Genomic DNA, 19026 nt, shown 5'->3' with positions numbered 1-19026 from the left:
ACACAGTCATATCACATTGCAACTTATTTGGTATCCATTATCAAACCAAGTCTGGACAGCATTTCTGCATCTTGGATTGTATGTCCCTAGACCCTGCCCCAAAGAGCTCACAATATTAACAAATTTAGCCAAAACACCCCTGTGAAGTAGAGAAGTAGTATTCCCATTTCAGAGATGGGGAAACTGAGGTACAGGGCACAAGTGACTTGCACAAGATTTCAGGAGAAGTTCTAGGCACAGAAATCAGATTTTCTGACCTTAACCACCCTTCCTCACTGGTATCTGCATTAGAATGGTCTGTGAGTATTATTTACTCCTTACAAGTACCAAGAACCAACCCAGATTTCTGTACAGATATCCACTACCATCCATCCTGGGGTAGAGGATCTCAGTTTAATTTAGTTTTCATTTTTACTGTGCAGTTCACTTCAACAGGTGAACAAAAGCTTTTTGAACTGTAATTGAGCTAGATTATTCAGTGATTTGGAATAAGCTACAACAGAGCGATCATAAAATTTCAAGTACTTTTATTCCAAATGTAGCAGGGTTTAGATCTTGTTGAAAGCAGCTACATCCATTGATTGTACATAATCTTCAAAGGCTGTTATTTTCTCTTCCAACATATCTGTACCAACTTTATCATCTTCAACTACACACTGAATTTGAAGCTTCTTGATACCATAGCCAACTGGAACCAGCTTGGCTGTCAAAGAAAAATATGTGGTGATTAAGAGAGTCAATTAACCAAACACCCTATTCAGCAGAGCATCACTTTAAGCACTAATTACACAATGCCAATTAGACCCGTTCAAAATACTGAATTGCATAAAAACACCTGGAAACAAACAGCATACTCCATATACACATCACCTAATCAACCCCATGGCCATTAAACATACACACACTCAAATGCAGGTTACTTTTGCTTAATCACAAGGGAGATTTGTTTGCTGTTGACAGAGGACCTTCAGATAACCTCAGGAAGTCCACATAGAGGCAGAACTGGGGGAAAACAGGAAGCTGACCAGAAAACATACCCACTCCTCTCCATCACTGAGAAGCTCCTCCCCACAACTCAGCATGAACAATTTTGAGGTCTCTATAAGGAAGGCCAGAGTTTTATTCTAAAATTAAAGTTCAAGTCTCCAGCAATTACTGCTCTATTACATTTACCAAGGCAGACAATATATAGTAGCACTGCAATCCACAAATTATTAAGTTCTCAAATCAAACTAGACTAATCTACATTTTGGACAGTGATCTAGTTGTCTATTTTTAAGACACCAGTGATCTATATAAAGGCTACTATGGGTCCATAACATACTATGTATTAGTATCTGTATTTTTTCTACATACCATGAAGTTATGCCTTGAAGTATCTCTCTGAATGCAGCATGTTTTTTTTGTTTTTTTAAACACACACACAACTGTATTACCATCCCCTTGCTCTCACATTCTTGTTTATCTCCTACTTACAAGATCCCCAGACTAAGCCATCTGCCTGAATGCTTCGGACACACTCCTCCAATTTGGCCATGTCCGTCTCATCATCCCAGGGTTTCACATCCAGTAAGATGGATGATTTGGCAATAAGAGTTGGTTCTAAAAAAAGCAAAAAGATGGTGAGGGAGAAAAGAGAAGGCATTATGAAGCAAGAATAAATTAAAATTAAGATATCCTGGACATTTCCCAGGCTATAAGGCATTTCATAAAAGCTGTTTGCAAACCTATACAAAATGCAGCAGCAAAATAACAGTCAAAACAGATGAACAATAATGCTTTAATGTATGAATCCGTCAATGCAGAAGGCTTTACTCTTTCCAGTCTTACGTGGAAAATCTCTTGTATCAAGATTTGTTGTCATAATTTTTTTTTTTTTTTTTTTTTTACAAAATTTCCAGTAAATTAGCATAATGTTAAAAGACACATGTACTTCCAGCTTCTGTTATAGGAAGTCATTGTGCCATCAGGCCAAGTTTACTCAGAAATCTGCATCAAATTTGTCATCAAATTTGTATCAAAGTTGTCATCTTGTCTGTTACACAGAAAGTCCTTTTCAGCTGACCTGAAAAGGAGCATGACACAGTGTAACGGTTTATTTCCCACAGATGGAATACTGCAACTGCTACATTTCAGAACAGTTCCAGACCAGTAACTGTGGAATCCTACACTGAAATGATTAGGTTGCAATATGAAAATAAAAGGTTGATTTCTAATCTTCCTTCCTACAATTATGTTATCCTGATAGTGTCTAAAGTAGATGCATATCCAGCCATTAATGGAGAACCTAACCTCTGCATTTCTATCTTTAGAAGCAAATCCCAAACTCAAGTCACATCTCATTATTGACACAGGAGTCTCAAAGCAGTGACTAAAGCCTGCTTGTGATAAAAGTGCTCTATCACAACATAGTGAGAAACTGTACTATTTCAAATGTACTTGATCGAAGCAAATCATATTTACTCCAGCTAATAATTTGGGAGGGTAGGAAGGGATTTTCCTGTCTCCCATGCATATTGCAACTCAAGTGCATAGAACAGGCTATTAAAAAAAGCTACCGGACATACTTTTGGACTTCTTAGATTCATACTGAGCAAGACGCTCTTCTCTCAGTCTCTTTGATTCTTCACTTTCCTGAAAGAGAAAAAACAGATTCACAACAAGGCAAAGACAGACATTCTTTATCCACTATTAATAAAAGTAGACTGGCTTTTAGTCAGATAAAAACAAATCATCACAAGATCAGCCGAAAGATGGTGATTTGGTTTTATTCATCATGTAACCAGTCAGTTAAAAATAGGCACTTCATGCAAACTTGCTAGAAGTTCACAGAACTCCTACCATCTTTATGTAACAAAGGCTGAGCATAGCTTGCAATACACAAGAGTGGGGTCTGTACTTATCATTTAAGCATTTTTTCTAATACTCCAACAGAATAGGAAAACAATTTAACTTAAATGTGATCTTAAGTTGTTGCTTTAATAAGCCCATTAAAAGTTTACTAGAACTTTGTAGTAAGATTCCTTCGTTGCTTCTGTCACCTAAAAATGTTTCTGCATCCTTAGAACAAAAATATTACTAGCATGAGAATGGAATGGTACTGAGCACTTGGCAGACTATGGGTAAAATTTTCATGAGCATCTGAGACAGATTTCTAAGTGCCTAAGTCATTTAGGTTACTGAAAATTTTACTCTATATTTAGTCTTGCCCATGGACATTCCTGTTGATCCAATGGACATATGAAAAATGCTTTCTACTTCAGAAGTTTAAACCATGTAAAAAAAAATCACTCTGAAGACCAGAGTCCTTTACAGATCAGGTCAACAGCTTACAAGAGATTTCCCCTCATTTCCTATGCAAATTTCCATGAGTAAAATGCTTTTCCTCAGTTTAATTTTTACTACTGCTCCAGTAGAGTTCATACCTATTACAGTAATATGTTTGTCAGTACCCCATTAGCTATTTATCTCCTCACAGGTTCTTTCCTGTTTATCATGCAAAGTCAGATACATTTCAGGGCTCTGATAATAAATTTCTGGAGTATTTCAATCAAATTATGATCTTTTAAAAACAAAAAAACCCCAAAAATTCACAAATCTATTTCTTAAGAAAAAATATCTCAGTACCTCCTCCTCATCAGATCCAAAGAGATCAATGTCATCATCATCTTTGCTGTCTGTGGTTGCACCTGTGGAGTCTTCAACATCAGCAGGACCATATTTCCCCAAAGCCTTCTTTACTCCTGGCAAACTAAAGAAGTGGCAAAATAATATTAGTTTAAAATGAATATACTCCTAATTTCAGATACTAACATTTTTAAGATCAGTGAACCTACAGTAACAATTACTTGTGGTAGCAATGAAGTACACTAGAGTTTCAAAAGTGAAACACCAGAACAATCCCAAAAGCGCACTCACAGCACAGCATGATAAACTGACAATTATTATAGTGAATCCCACGTGCATAGGCAGCTAAATGGCATACTGTTTTTGTCCTTGCTAACAGCATTTCCTACAGTATACCACTTAGCAGCAGCCAACCAAAATGAAGTACTTGTCTGGAATGTTGCCCTTGGGTGCTTTGATAAGTTTTGCTTTTCTTTTCAATGTGCAGAGATGTTACAGAATATATCCTCAGAGAAAGATTAGTGGTTGTTGAAACAAGTTATAATTAACAATATACTGTGTCTCTTTAACAAAGTAAAGTTCCCTACTTTCCACCCAAATGCTTCCTTGAAAACCTTTGCTTTTGGTGGAGGATTAACAGCCGCTCAGTAGGCATGGTGATGAGTAAAGCTAGCTTTGTCACAGAGTAATTAATTCTGTGATTTTGGTGTTTTAGTGAGTGCTAAAAGCTATGGAGCTGTTTGAGAATTAGCTTTTCTAATACCTAACATATAACCATAAGCAGGTTTGTATGTTATTTCAGAAGAATCAACAGAACCTGTTTGGGACTAAGTACTGTACTTCTGATCCCAGACATGTCAAATAGCTCCATCTACTGCTTGAAAATATATATACACTTCAGCCTACAGTTTTCCACAGCCTCCTCATAAATACTTGTGGCACCTTAGAGACTAACCAATTTATTTGAGCATGAGCTTTCGTGAGCTACAGCTCACTTCATCAGATGCATACCGTGGAAACTGCAGCAGACTTTATATATACACAGAGAATATGAAACAATACCTCCTCCCACCCCACTGTCCTGCTGGTAATAGCTTATCTAAAAGCCATTTCCAGCACAAATCCAGGTTTTCTCACCCTCCACCCCCCCACACAAATTCACTCTCCTGCTGGTGATAGCCCATCCAAAGTGACAACTCTTTACACAATGTGCATGATAATGAAGTTAGGCCATTTCCTGCACAAATCCAGGTTCTCTCACTCCCTCACCCCCCTCCAAAAACCCACCCCCATACACACACAAACTCACTCTCCTGCTGGTAATAGCTCATCCAAACTGGCCACTCTCCAAGTTTAAATCCAAGTTAAACCAGAACATCGGGGGGGGTAGCCTATTTCCTCTTGTTTTTTCCTACCCCCCCCCCCCCGATGTTCTGGTTTAACTTGGATTTAAACTTGGAGAGTGGCCAGTTTGGATGAGCAGCAGGAGAGTGAGTTTGTGTGTGTATGGGGGTGGGTTTTTGGAGGGGGGTGAGGGAGTGAGAGAACCTGGATTTGTGCAGGAAATGGCCTAACTTCATTATCATGCACATTGTGTAAAGAGTTGTCACTTTGGATGGGCTATCACCAGCAGGAGAGTGAATTTGTGTGGGGGGGTGGAGGGTGAGAAAACCTGGATTTGTGCTGGAAATGGCTTTTAGATAAGCTATTACCAGCAGGACAGTGGGGTGGGAGGAGGTATTGTTTCATATTCTCTGTGTATATATAAAGTCTGCTGCAGTTTCCACGGTATGCATCTGATGAAGTGAGCTGTAGCTCACGAAAGCTCATGCTCAAATAAATTGGTTAGTCTCTAAGGTGCCACAAGTACTCCTTTTCTTTTTGCGAATACAGACTAACACGGCTGTTACTCTGAAACTCATAAAGGTAGAGTACCTCATTTTGTTTACTTTTAACTAGGACTTACTTTGTGCTGTCTTTTTTCTAATGGTGGCTACCAAAGCCATAAGAGTGTGGTCTGTTATTTTAAGCTTTTATTTCTATTTGTGACTATTTGCATTTTTATTAGACTGCTATTTCTTATGAACTGCAGTGACAGAATACTAGCCTTAGTGATTACACTCTTCTATATTCACTTCTGCTTTGAATTTGGTTAGACTGGCACTAGTTAGATGTAGTTACCATGTCAGAATTTTTCATGAGCTTTGTGAAGTAAGTTTACAACTTCAGTCTAGTTCCAAGTAGAGAAACCACCATAAGTGGTATAAATCAGTGGTAGCATCAAAAAAGCCAAAGGTCAGGAGACTGAACCACTCAAGTCTACAGGAGGCTCCCCCCAGAACAGGGTAGAGGCACAATGGTGAGGCAGTGTGAAGGTGCGTACACTGACACTACCTATGCTGTACCTTTTCTAGAGGACTTCAGTCTCCATGGCTGTCAATACGGCAACTTTCATGAGCACTAAATTCACTAAAAGAGAAAAGAATAGATTTGCTTTCACATTTCCCCCTTATTTTCAGGCCTCTTTGCAGGTCACTATTTAATTTTGTTTAAGCTTTCAGGACGATTGTTTGAATGAAAGGGCTCCCAATATATAGTCGATCATTTTGTTTATTAGTATTCCTATCTCAAGCTACACTTTGGGCAAAAAAAAGAAGCTGTGTACGTATACAAGTTTCAAATTTAAATCTACAGGGGCTTGATTGTATGGGATTTGTATTGGGGTATGGTTCAAATCTAGCCCAGGTGGTATCAACTTTAAATTACTATTCTGATAATCTACATGAGGTCAGTGTCATTCTAACTCCTAGAGCTCAGGGGCTACACCAATGGTTCTCAACCTATTTACCGCTGTGGGATGCATCTGCAGCTCTCACTGTTTTTATGTGGGCCGCAACTGTGTGCTGATGAGGCCACAAGCAGCCGGTGGGTTGAGAACCACAGTCTACATAAAAGCATCACCACAAATGGTGCCTTGTTGAAGTTTAAGCAGCCATCCCAACAACTGAGTGGGCATGAAGACAGAATTAGCTTCTTGACATTTAGATCAGAACTGAGGTGCATTAGCAAGACAGTGTGGAAGGTTTACACTCCTGCCTGCACTGTACTAGTTCTATGGATAAATAAAGAACTCCCTTGTTCAGAGCTATCAAGCATACACTTTTCAAAAGCAAAGAGGCTCAAACAAACTTTAAGACAAAAAGCTAGGTAAACTGCTGGCTACAATCCCAACGAAACACAACAGACTTTGTTCAAAAAAATCAAATGGAAACTGCAAAGCTTATGATGTTTAACTACTCTCCTATAAATATAAATTGGTGTCTGGTGCATTAAGTTCAGCATACCTTGCCTTTTGCTTTTCATATGACTTAATGTGGTTGTACCAGCGGAGAGCATGGAACAAGTCAGCAGGAGGCGGCGTAGACAGTGCTTCAAAAACGGCAATGTCAGCCTGAGAGGGCACATACCTATCGAAAAGAACACATTCCAATAGGAAAACGAATTGATTTTTGTAATGTACCAGGTATAACAGAAGTTGTGTGAGAAATAACTTACAGCTTAACAAGTCACTTGGCTAGGCCTTCCCTGCAGAAGACACTCATGGCTGCTCACAGGTTAGCCGGGCTCAAATGAGAATGGCCACACTGCCCAGGCCTCAGACGCCTATGTCCACAGTACCACTGCCCTGGTGCATGACACCCAAGGGGCCGGGCCAGCGAGAGTTACCCCCACACCGGCGTTAAGGACTTTTGCTTGTGGCTGGGATTGGCGCTGGAGACAATATCCGAGCTAATGTCACAGCGAAGACCAGCTTTCCCTGCAGCCGGATCACAAGGACACTACACACGCTGCAGAGGTTCCCCCATCCATCCCGCAACCACCAGCGGCGCAGGCCGGGACGGGGGAGCGGCACGGCGGCCAGGTGGCTCTGGGGTTATTACCCTCGGGCTTCCACCCTGACGGGGCAACGGGCTCAACGGCCGTTCGGGAGTGGGGGCAGGCCCGCAGCCCGCGCGGGCCAGCGGCCAGTAACGCCCCACACGCAAGCCGGCTCGAGACACCCCGCGTCGCAGCAGTGCCCAGGGTTTAGCGGGGGAGGGGCCGTTCGTTCGTTCGTTCGCCCGGCAACCGCCGAGCGCGCGGGCTCGCTGCGCCCCCCACCGCCGAGGGTCGCGCGCCGCTGCACGGGGCTCTAGCCGCTGCCCCCGCCGCCGCTCACCCCTCGATGTAGCTCTTGTCGGCCAGGAAGTCGTTGAGGAGCCGGAGGCCGGCAGCGGATCTGAGGTTCCCGAAGCCCATGATGATGGCGGCAGTACAGCACACAGACAAACAGACCACCCCACTCGCACCCGCCGCAGAAAGAGAGCGCCGCTCCACCGCGCAGCATTTATATGGAGTGCGTTGTATCCCTCCGCCACACCGCCGTCGCTGGCGTGAGATTATCCCTCCGCGGGGAAGCACCTGGAAATAACCCCCCCGCCACACACACACACCACCTAGTACAGGGAGCCGGGCGGATTGGAAATGAAACTAGAAGGACGGAAATGTAGTGAACGGCTAATAATGAGGATGTTCTGGGAGGTTCCACCGCAGCTAATTTTCGAAAGTCGCCACCGCCAGGGCGTGAGTGACGGACGTTGCCGAGGCCGCTAGTGACGGAAATTGCCGAAGGTGCCGCCGGGGGGCGACGGAAGTTGCCGAAGCCGCTAGTGACGGAAATTGCCGAAGGTGCCGCCGGGGGGCGACGGAAGTTGCCGAAGCCGCTAGTGACGGAAATTGCCGAAGGTGCCGCCGGGGGGCGACGGAAGTTGCCGAGGCCGCTAGTGACGGAAATTGCCGAAGGTGCGGCCAGGGAGTGACGGAAGTTGCCGAGGCGGCCGCCATAGTAGCTAGGTGAGAGAGCTGCGGAGCGTTTTCTGGTTCAGAAGAGCCAAGCGGTGCAGCGGGTGCTGCTGCTGGTCCCCGCAGTACAAGGAGGTAACGCGGGAGGCTTGTTAGGAGTGTTCCTGTCCCGGGGCCAGGCCCCGTGCTGACGCGGGGTTCGAAGTTCCCTGCTCGGGGCTGGGGCTGCGGCGGGGGATGATTCCCCCCTGTCCCGTGGGTGCCCTTGACGGGCTCCGGCTCCCTCGGTCCCGGTGGCGGCTGCGGCTTGGGGGTCTGCCCTTGTCTGTGCTGGCGCCGAGCAGGTGACCCGGCCCGTTAGGCCTTGCACTGGGGTTCGTGGCGTTAAATAAGCCAGCCCTAGACTCTTCCCCGCCTGCTGCCTGGGGGGCCCCAGGTCCCAGGGGGCGCCCGGAGAGATTGGGGGGCAGCGCCGGTGGGACACCCCCCCCCCGGGGCCGCTCTGAGAGCCTGCGGGGGGTTACAGTACAGGGGGTCCCAGAGAGGTGCTCGAGTGACACATGAGGCCAGGGTCTCCAGCGGGGCCCTGGCCGGCTGGGAGCAGAGCCCGGGTCTCCTCCTGACCCCTAGAACTTGTGCATTCCCAGGCCTGATCCAGGTCCCTCGTTGTCATTGTTTATCCCCCAGCCGCACCCAGGGCCCTTACTGGGGTGTTGTGCGCTGTTGTATGTAGTAGGGCATAAGGCCGGGAAAGTGGCACTGACAGGACAAGAGTTTTGGACAGTAACAGTGTGTGTGTCCCTTTTAAAAACCCACAAATGACAGGGTTCTGCCTCAGGTAGCTTACAGTCTAAAGCTGCAATCCTGCAAAGATTCACACCCATTCTTAACTCTACACTTATGAATAGTCTTGTTGAGGTTACATAGATGAGCTTTTGCAGGATCAGGGTGTATACTGGACATAACTCAGCAAGGCTTGTCAGTAAACAAAAGCAGAGGTGGAGGTTTTGTATGGTAAGGCGAGGGTTACAACTGTGAAAGATCAAGAGATGCTTTTTTTTTTGAGGTCTTATTACAAAGAATTGATTTAATTTTAAGGAAGAGTTCTCAATGACCAAACTGAGTGAAAAGCCAAAAGTAAACAGCATACATGAAGAAAAGTAAATCTTGTTTTACAATTACAATTTATTAAACAAAGCTTTAACAATCAGTAGTTATGGTTAATAGCACAAGGAGAAATATTAAGAACGTTATTTTAGGATTATAGTTAATAGTGTTCCTTTAACCTCGTGGCACAAGAATATGGGGATTAGGGATGAAAGATTCTCAGGCCTACAAAGTTAAGTCAATTTTATGTAAATTGATGTTGAGCCTCCGATTTAAGCAAGTCGATCTTCCGTGTCCCCACTTTGCTCATTGTGTTGATGGAGTGCATCCTCACTAGCAGGGCTCGCATCAATGCGCTGTTGGTAGCTATCCCACAGCGCATGTAGCAGAGTGAAATTTTGTGTTGGGTTTGCAATGCCTTATGGGCACAAAACATTTGCACGGGTGGTTATGGAAATAAGGCGTTAGCCTCCCATGATGCACTTACCTCCCTTCCTCCCTGCCTGAAATCAACGGCAAACAAACCAAGCCTTTTTCGCACCTTTTTCATAAACCTGGGTTATCCGTGCAGATGCCATATCATGGTAAGCATGGACCCTACTCAGCTGTACATTGTTGTTGTGAGCATTACAAACACCTCGCGCCTTATCCTGCGGTATTTACACAGCTGATACAGGAGCTGCCGCACAGAACAATGTGATGCCATGCAAGCAGCCCTGCTGGAAGCCATAGAGCGGAGCAATTCACAGTTGCTGGCGACAATCACACATCACTTTGACACGGCTGAGTGCCTCTTTTGGACCAGGGAAACAAGCACTGACTGGTGGGACCGCATCGTTATGCAGCTATGGGATGATGATCAGTGGCAGCTGCTCTGACAGTGAAGAAGCAAATAGCGATTGCTCTGTGGAAGCTTGCAATGCAGACTGCTACTGGTCCATGGAGAATCAATTTGGAGGGGGTAAATCTACTGTGGGATCTGTTGTGATCCAAGTTTGCAGGGCAATCAACAGACTTCCATTAAGAAGGGTAGTGACTCTGGGCAACATGGAGGACAAAGTGGATGGTTTTGCGGCGATGGGGTTCCCTAACTGCGATGAGGCTATAGACAGAATGCATATCCCTAACTTGGCACCATACCACCTTGCCAAAAAGTCCATAAACCGAAAGGGATACTTCTCAATGGTGTGGCAAGCGTGGGTGGATCATGGGCCATTTCACCGACATCAACATGGGATGGCCGGGAAAGGTGCATGACGCTCGCATCTTTAGGAACTCCAGGCTGTTCGAGCAGCTGCAAGAAGGGACTTACTTTCTAGACCAGATAATTACTGTTGGGGATATTGAAATGCCAATAGTTACCCTTGGGGACCCATTTGCTACCCCTTGCTCCCATGGCTCATGAAGCCATACACAGGCAGCCTGGACAGTAGTAAGGAGTGGTTCAACTATAGGCTGAGCAAGTGCAGAATGGTGGTAGAATGTGCCTTTGGATGTTTAAAAGCTCGCTGGCACTGTTTGCTGACAGGTTAGACCTCGGCGCAACCAACATTCCCATTGTTATTGCTGCTTGCTGTGTGCTCCATAATATCTGTGAGAGTAAGGGGGGAGACGTTTATGGCGGGGTGAGAGGTTGAGGCAAATCCGAACATTGCTTGAATGACCCAGGACCATTCGCTGCCATGCTTTGTGCTGCTATGATTCCAGACTACTTGCTACTGGCTTGGCGTGGTAAAGTGTCCTACCTTGTGGAGAACGAAATAAGGCAGCCGTCCCCAGAAACCTTCTGCAAAGGCTTTCAGAATACCTCCAGGAGAGCTTCATGGAGATGTCCCTGGAGGATTCCCGCTCCATCCCCAGACACTTTAACAGACTTTTCCAGTAGCTGTACTGGCTGCGAATGCATCACAATTCTTCAGAGCAAATCAAACATTAAACTCAATTGCTTTTAAACCCTGTAGTGTAGTTATAAATGTGCACTCACCAGAGGTGCCTTCTCTGGCTTCGGGGTCCGGGAACCCGCCCTGGGAGGGTATTGGCTGCAGGGTGATGAAAAGGTCCTGGCTGCTGGGGAGAACGGATTCTCCGCTTGCCTTCTGCGCGTTCTCCTCCTCTTCCTCTTCCTCATCCACAAAATCCTCCTCCCTGTCGCGTGAGACTCCCCCCTTGCAGGTGTCCACAGACAGTGGTGGGGTAGTGTTAGGGTCCCCCCGTAGAATGCCATGCAGTTGATCATAGAAGCGGCATGTATGGTGTTTTGACCCAGAGTGACCGTTTGCCTCCTTTGTCTTTTGGTAGGCTTGCTTCAGCTCCTTAACTTCCATGCAGCACTGCTGTGTGTCCCTGTTGTAGCCTCTCTCCACCATGCCCTGTGCGATTTTTGGCATATATATTAGCATTTCTTCTTTTTTTTATCGGAGTTCGTCCTGCACAGATTCTTTTCCCCATACAGCTATCAGATCCAGTGTCTCCCGTTCGGTCCATGCTGGAGCTCGTTTGAGATTCTGAGATTGCATGGTCACCTGTGCTGCTGAGCTTGCTATGCTGACCAAACAGGAAATGAAATTCAAAATTTCCTGGGGCTTTTCCTGTGTACCTGGCTAGTGCGTCAGAGTTGAAAGCGCTGTCCAGAGCGGTCACATTGGAGCACTCTGGAATAGCTCCCGGAGGCCAATACTGTCGAATTGCGTCCGCACTACCCCAAATTTGACCCAGCAAGGTTGATTTTTAGCACTACTCCCCTCGCCAGGGAAGAGTACAGCAGTCGATTTTAAGAGCCCTTTAGGTCGATGGAACAGGGTGGGTTGTGTAGACGCATTGCTTATAAAATCGACCTAACACGGCTAAATTTGACCTAACCTCATAGCGTAGACCAGGGCTTAGAAAACAACTTTGAAGTGTTTTGTTGTGGGGCAAGAAAACAAAGAATACCATGGACTTGCAAATATGTGAGGGGAAAAAAGGAAGTTGAATATAGAACCTGCCATGAGGACAATGTCCATTTTAGTACTGCAACAGTGTTTTGTACCCTTGGAAAAATAAAATGGGTTACATTCTAACTCTGAAATACTCTTCACTCTTTTTGTCAAGTTTCTATGATCACTTGAATCTTGTCTCATAGCTTAGCTTCTGAGGGCTTGTCTACATGGTACCACAGACTGTGATTCCATGTAGCCAAGTCCTAATTCTCTTAACTTTCATTCTTCATAAAAGAATGGACTTCATTCAACTTTCAAACTCCTTGGCTTTGGAGGATAGTGTTGTTATGAGGGTAGTGAGTCACTCCAAACTACAGACCAACTATTTTGTAGTTGGGTGATACAATGAGATGTTTATATGTATTTAGGAAGCTGCGGTAGCCCAATTCAGACTGACGCTAAGGAGAAACAAACATTCAGTTTAAAAACAACAACACATCAGAAACAATTAATTACAAATAGTGCTTTTCCAAGAGCAGTCTTTTCTTTCCGCTTCCTTTCTTTTTTTCTTATTCTTCTGTCATTTCTTCCTTTGTTAAAGTAATCTGTTTTAGTCTGTGAGCGGTTTATGGAAGAGATTTTGTCATCCTACCTTTTTTTCTGTAAAGTGACATGCATGCTAATGGAAACACTCTTATTTTGATAGCTTCCCTGTTAGTTTGGAATATGAAGCCAGCATTGACCAGTTGGTGAGGGCACAAGACTGAAAATCAAGAGACATTGGCTTTTTATGCATCCTTGCTATTGATTCACAGTGTGACCTGTATTAAATCTCTTGGGCTCACATGTTCAAAAATGTCCACTAACTTTGAATGCCTCAGTTTTTGGGGCACAATTTTCAGAAGAGCAGTACTCACATTTTACTCTCATTGACGTAAGCGGATGCTCAGCACCTCTGAAACTCTAGCCTTAGGCTGTGTTGAGTTAGGCACTCAGAATTAATGGGCACTTGAAAATTTGAGCTTGAGTGATTTGCCCAAGGCTATGGAGGTAATCATTGTCAGAGCCAGGATTAGAACTCAAGAATTCTTGGTCCTGTCATCTACACATTGCTTTGGGCATATAATACAAAAGTTTTTGTAATTTGTATGGAACAGTCTCGCATACAAATTAAAAATTTAAGATCTGGAGAAATCATGGCAGATTGATTTAAATTAAAGCTGATTTAAATCACCCTTTTTAATCATGATTTAAATCAGTAAGCAGATTTTGATTTAAATCCATCGATTTTAATCATGCTTTGTATTTGCATTTTTTAGTTGCTTTCCTTTATTAAAAAAGTTGATTCTTATTGGTTGGTAACTGTTAAAACATGCTGATTTTCAGCTAAATATAGCCTTTACTCTAAATTTGTTGCTTCTTTTTGATATCCAGCGGAATACGCTATATCTAAACACACATATTTAAGCAGTTATATCGCTTAACTTCTTACTAAATTCTTTTTGTTTTGTTTTTGTTTTTTGCTCTGTGTGTTTACGCTCTATTTGGATGGAAATTCAAAATCAGGGCACAAAAACATTTTAATATTGTTTAAGAGAAAAAGTTTATCAAAACATGTTTTGCATTTAATACTAACTTCACTAAACAAAGGAAGTATTATCTGTAGCTAGTGAATTGAACTGATTGTTTCTGGTCACCATATCCTTCAAGATTTTAGAACTAGTAGATCTCATTCTCACATCTAGTATTTAGTCATAGATTGGAAAAGGAAAACAAGCTTGCCTGCTCTTACAACCTCCAAGTGCTTTCTTAACTTTGAGTGTACTAGTCATTAAACTGAGCTAGTTGAACAAACTGAAATGAAAAATGTGTGCTTTCTGTGCCTGCAGAAGGTGGCACTGTTGTCAAAAGCTGGGGTAGCACTTCAACAAACTCTGGTTCCTGATGCTTAGTCATTAACTTCCACCTGTTCAGTTGTTGACTGTCTTTAAAACTTGGCACAAAGATACTGCTTAATATTTTTTGTATTTAATTTAAATTATTTCAACATAATATAATATATAATTTAGGCCTAACATAGATGTTAACTTCATATTTAATTTTAAATAGATTTGTTTTTAAAAAATAAGCCTGTATTTAATTTAAATTATGTATTTTTATCCACCTTCATAGAAATATCAGGATAGATCTTAATTGCTAAAATTTAACCAACTAACTTCTCTTGTATTAATTTTCAGCATCATGCTGCGACTACCTGCTGTCCACAGGGCCTTAGCTGGTGTCACTCAGTCCACCAAAGGATGTGGTGAGTCTGCCTGCATTTTATACACAAGTGCATGAGAATCCTTTCCCTGCTTATACAGAGTGATACAATGCACGTAAAGAAGGCATTGTATATTGAGGTTATTATACAAATTTCTTACCATTGTCTGGGTTTTATATAGTGCTCTTGTTGCTGGTGTTGTTTGGATTGTACTAGCTATTATAGTTGTTTTTATAAATACCAATAACTAAGCACCCATCTTAGGCTTTGGAAGCTTTTACATATCCTGAAGTTAACAATTGGTTTCAGAGTAACAGCCGTGTTAGTCTGTATTCGCAAAAAGAAAAGGAGTACTTGTGGCACCTTAGAGACTAACCAATTTATTTGAGCATGAGCTTTCGTGAGCTACAGCTCACTTCATCGGATGCATACCGTGGAAACTGCAGCAGACTTTATATATACACAGAGAATATGAAACAATACCTCCTCCCACCCCACTGTCCTGCTGGTAATAGCTTATCTAAAGTGATCATCAGGTTAGGCCATTTCCAGCACAAATCCAGGTTTTCTCACCCTCCACCCTCCAACACAAATTCACTCTCCTGCTGGTGATAGCCCATCCAAAGTGACAACTCTTTACACAATGTGCATGATAATCAAGTTGGGCCATTTCCTGCACAAATCCAGGTTCTCTCACTCCCTCACCCCCCTCCAAAAACCCACCCCCATACACACACAAACTCACTCTCCTGCTGGTAATAGCTCATCCAAACTGACCACTCTCCAAGTTTAAATCCAAGTTAAACTTGGAGAGTGGTCAGTTTGGATGAGCTTAAACTTGGAGAGTGGTCAGTTTGGATGAGCTATTACCAGCAGGAGAGTGAGTTTGTGTGTGTATGGGGGTGGGTTTTTGGAGGGGGGTGAGGGAGTGAGAGAACCTGGATTTGTGCAGGAAATGGCCCAACTTGATTATCATGCACATTGTGTAAAGAGTTGTCACTTTGGATGGGCTATCACCAGCAGGAGAGTGAATTTGTGTTGGGGGGTGGAGGGTGAGAAAACCTGGATTTGTGCTGGAAATGGCCTAACCTGATGATCACTTTAGATAAGCTATTACCAGCAGGACAGTGGGGTGGGAGGAGGTATTGTTTCATATTCTCTGTGTATATATAAAGTCTGCTGCAGTTTCCACGGTATGCATCCGATGAAGTGAGCTGTAGCTCACGAAAGCTCATGCTCAAATAAATTGGTTAGTCTCTAAGGTGCCACAAGTACACCTTTTCTTGAAGTTAACAATGTTAAATAATGTGAAACATCCCTCAATAAGTTGCTCATACTACACTACCCTTTATTATTAACATTAACTTGCCAACAAACATAACAATAAAATCCTTGTACCCCTCAACCTGCATGCTTTCCAAATGCATTGAGGAGAAAAAATGGACTTTTGGTATGGCTGGAAGGTAACAACAAGTCTGGCTTTGTAAGAGCCCAATAGGAAGTGAATTCCATAGCCAAGGGGCCTTCATGGAGAACGCCCTGTCTGCGGCTCCCTCCCATTTAAAGCTACACTGAATCATGTGAAAGAAGAATGTCTTGACTGTGATTGGTACTAATGTCCTTTAAAATTTCCCTCATTCCCCCACACCACTAACAATGCACTGAAGTATCTAGAGATTGACTTTCCAGGAGAGATATAGAAACTCTAAACCACTTAAGCAGTCTGAATGGCTGAATGTTTACAGGTGTGTTATATTAGCCACTTCGATGTATTTTTTTTAAAATCCCCGTAATTTACCATATGAAAAACATTGCAATTGTCAAAGCAAAAAGAGAGCACACTTTAATATTTTATGTGGCATGCATTTAAAAAGCCATTTTGGGGGGGATAAAGCTATGTTATACCTTAAATCTGCAATTATCAGTGAATTTGTGTGAAAGATAGTGCAGAAGAAAACACATGAATTATCATGAATTTGCTTTTAAAAATTGACCATCAGCTATTCTCTGTATTTTTCCTCTCTCATGTTAGAACTAATGTCTCACTGAGCTTCACAAGTGATACCAGCCCTCAGCAATATCCACTTTGTTGTTGTTTGGTGGTGTTTTTGAAATTGTTAACTTACATTCATTATTGCAATATTGTATTTTTACATAATGATCATATGCCTAGAGTTTTGATAGGCATGCTGAAGAAATAATGAAGAATTGAAGAAATAATATAAGCTTTTGATCGCATCCTAGTTCATAATGGTTGAAGACATAGCAATGCCAACTGTGCTAGATGAGATGCAATGAGGAATAAGAATTTTAGATAAGCTAATGGAAATCAGGGTTATATTTTTTTTGTTTGCTTTATTCTTGAAATAGCTGGTATAATAGGTGGCATAACTGTCAAAACATTAGTAAGTATCATGTAAGAAATTTGCCTGCAGTAATCCTGTCTATGGATTTTTATGGTGCCCATCACCAGGATATCTACATGCCAACTTCTTAATTAAAGTAGCCTCCAGTATGTGGACAACTGACTAATAAAATACTTTTGGAGCACAGGTTTGGGTGTTAACCTTTCTGGTCAACCAATTAGAATAAAGATACTAAGAATACTGCGTATCCCATTTAGCAGTAACTTAAATTCTCAGGTTTTTTTTTTTTCTTGTATCTTTTAGTGCGTACAACCACTACAGCAGCCAGCAACCTGATAGAGGTGTTCGTTGATGGGCAGCCTGTCTTGGTAAAACCAGGAACTACAGTGCTTCAGGTAGAAAAAATTCTAGACCAGCATCTGACTACCTGCTGCCCCCCTACTCCCCCAATTTGTAACAGTATATTGTCATTGTGTTACACTTCATGTAACTGAACACTTTGCGTGTCTCATGGCAGTTCTGTGTAGGTGGTTTTGCTGCCCACCAGAGAACTTAATATGGGATGATCCCTTGTAGAAGCTTTACATTTGAGAAAGCAAAATCTGACCTGATTAGCTGAAAGAAAAGTGTGTCAGGAGGAATTCAAATTGATAACTGCTATAGTGCTGTAAATGGATTCAGACAAGCTTTAACTAAATTCTAGATCAGCGGTGTCCAATACGTTCGTCACTAGCCACACGTGGCTAATAGGCTATTGAATTGTAGCTTTTTTTATAATGTGGCTTTTTTAGAATGTGGCTAATAAGAAAAATTCAAAACCACAAGTGTGGCTAGCATCAAATTTCTATTGGACACCGCTGTTCTAGATGGTGCAGGTAGAACAGTTACGGTGGCTCTCTTGTGTCCTTGTCAGAACTATATGGGTCACACCCACTGTCTTTCCACGCTTTATATGGCTACTGCTCTTCTTATAGTGGACTGAGCTGGACTCTTTGAGAGCCCTCTACTCTGTGCTATACTTAATTAAATGATATGCAAGATATAGCTTCCCTTCCTGCCCCAGTTCTTGTAGCTCAGAACTCCATGTATGCCTTTGCTGTAGTTTCACTCTTCCTGGCCTGAGGGGGAAAAAGAGTCTGAAGTCAAAATAGGATTCAAACTTTTCAAAGCTATGCTTAGCATTGCAACTGGGCCACTAATTTTTTCTAAACTAACTTTTTAGGAGCAATGAGAAGGGACCAGATACGGAGAAATGGCACATAAAGTATGCAGCCAGGGTTCATTTCAGAGGGCAGAATTGTGTCTTGGATTCAAGTTGCATTCAGATGGTTGTGGCTTTACAATTCCCAGCTAGTAGCCCAATGCAGTATTTCTCTTAGGCTCCATTGTTGCTTAATCAGCTTTACCTCTCTGCTCTACTGACATGAGACTCTTTTTTTGTAGAAGTTGATAGTGAACCAAAAGTTCATATTAATGAATTAATAATTTAATAATAATTATAATAAAGTGACATCTATCTTCATTTTGAATACCTCTGCAGCATCTAGTGGCAGTGTTATTTATTTAGTGTAAATCCAGGATCCAGTTAAATACAGGATTTTTCATGGGGGAGGAGGAGGAGAGGGAGCATCATGCCCCCAGGCCCAGCTCTGCCTCTAGCCCCAGCTTTTCCCCCTTCCCCAGCTCCGCCTTCAGCCCAAGCTTCACTGCTGAGGAAGCCTTGGCTGTGCAGTAATGGGGTGGGAGGGTGGCACAGATAGATTCTGTTAATGGTAAGGGGGGGCGTGACTGGAACAATTTGCATACAACTGGGCTTGGGGTTATGCTGGGGAAACTATTCAAAGGCAATAGGTAACTTAGATAAAATCCTTTTTCTAATACAATATAGAAATGTAAAACCTGA

The 19026-nt window shown here is 42.8% G+C and overlaps 2 protein-coding genes and 2 non-coding genes across 5 annotated transcripts in view; 1 reads left to right on the top strand and 3 right to left on the bottom strand.

Moving 5' to 3' along the window:
- Nucleotides 1-510: 510 nt before the first annotated feature.
- On the bottom strand, nt 511-8003 carry EEF1B2 (eukaryotic translation elongation factor 1 beta 2). The gene is made up of 6 exons (XM_077829650.1): nt 7847-8003; nt 6972-7094; nt 3628-3751; nt 2568-2634; nt 1477-1602; nt 511-703 (listed from the first exon to the last, which is right to left on the bottom strand). The coding sequence occupies exons 1-6, from the start codon at nt 7924-7926 to the stop codon at nt 549-551; spliced, it is 675 nt and encodes a 224-aa protein (XP_077685776.1). The 5' UTR covers nt 7927-8003; the 3' UTR covers nt 511-548.
- LOC144272520 (small nucleolar RNA SNORA41) lies at nt 2030-2163 on the bottom strand. The gene has a single exon (XR_013347582.1). It is a non-coding gene; the product is annotated as a small nucleolar RNA SNORA41 (small nucleolar RNA).
- Nucleotides 2706-2786, bottom strand: LOC144272518 (small nucleolar RNA SNORD51). The gene has a single exon (XR_013347581.1). It is a non-coding gene; the product is annotated as a small nucleolar RNA SNORD51 (small nucleolar RNA).
- A 427-nt stretch (nt 8004-8430) lies between the features above and the next one.
- Nucleotides 8431-19026, top strand: part of NDUFS1 (NADH:ubiquinone oxidoreductase core subunit S1) — a 30378-nt gene continuing 19782 nt past the window's right edge. The window contains exons 1-3 of one of the 2 annotated variants that reach the window (XM_077829649.1): nt 8431-8520; nt 14732-14799; nt 17427-17518. In XM_077829649.1, the coding sequence (XP_077685775.1) occupies nt 14736-14799; nt 17427-17518 (156 nt within the window). In that variant the 5' untranslated portion in view covers nt 8431-8520; nt 14732-14735. Of the gene's footprint in view, nt 8605-14731; nt 14800-17426; nt 17519-19026 lie in introns of both variants that reach the window. The other variant, XM_077829648.1, reaches the window with a different exon arrangement.

The sequence above is a fragment of the Eretmochelys imbricata genome, chromosome 11 (genome assembly GCF_965152235.1).
Source record: "Eretmochelys imbricata isolate rEreImb1 chromosome 11, rEreImb1.hap1, whole genome shotgun sequence".
Taxonomy (NCBI): domain Eukaryota; kingdom Metazoa; phylum Chordata; order Testudines; family Cheloniidae; genus Eretmochelys; species Eretmochelys imbricata.
Note: the sequence above shows the minus strand (reverse complement) of the source record. Positions and strands in the feature narration are given on the sequence as shown.

Coding starts and splice junctions, on each gene's coding strand:
- EEF1B2 (XM_077829650.1), bottom strand. CDS start 7,926: ATGGGCTTCGGGAACCTCAGATCCGCTGCCGGCCTCCGGCTCCTCAAC. Junction 3,752..6,971: donor TATGAAAAGCAAAAGGCAAG/GTATGCTGAACT, acceptor CCACTTCTTTAG/TTTGCCAGGAGTAAAGAAGG. Junction 1,603..2,567: donor TGAATCTAAGAAGTCCAAAA/GTATGTCCGGTA, acceptor TGCTTTTTTTAG/AACCAACTCTTATTGCCAAA.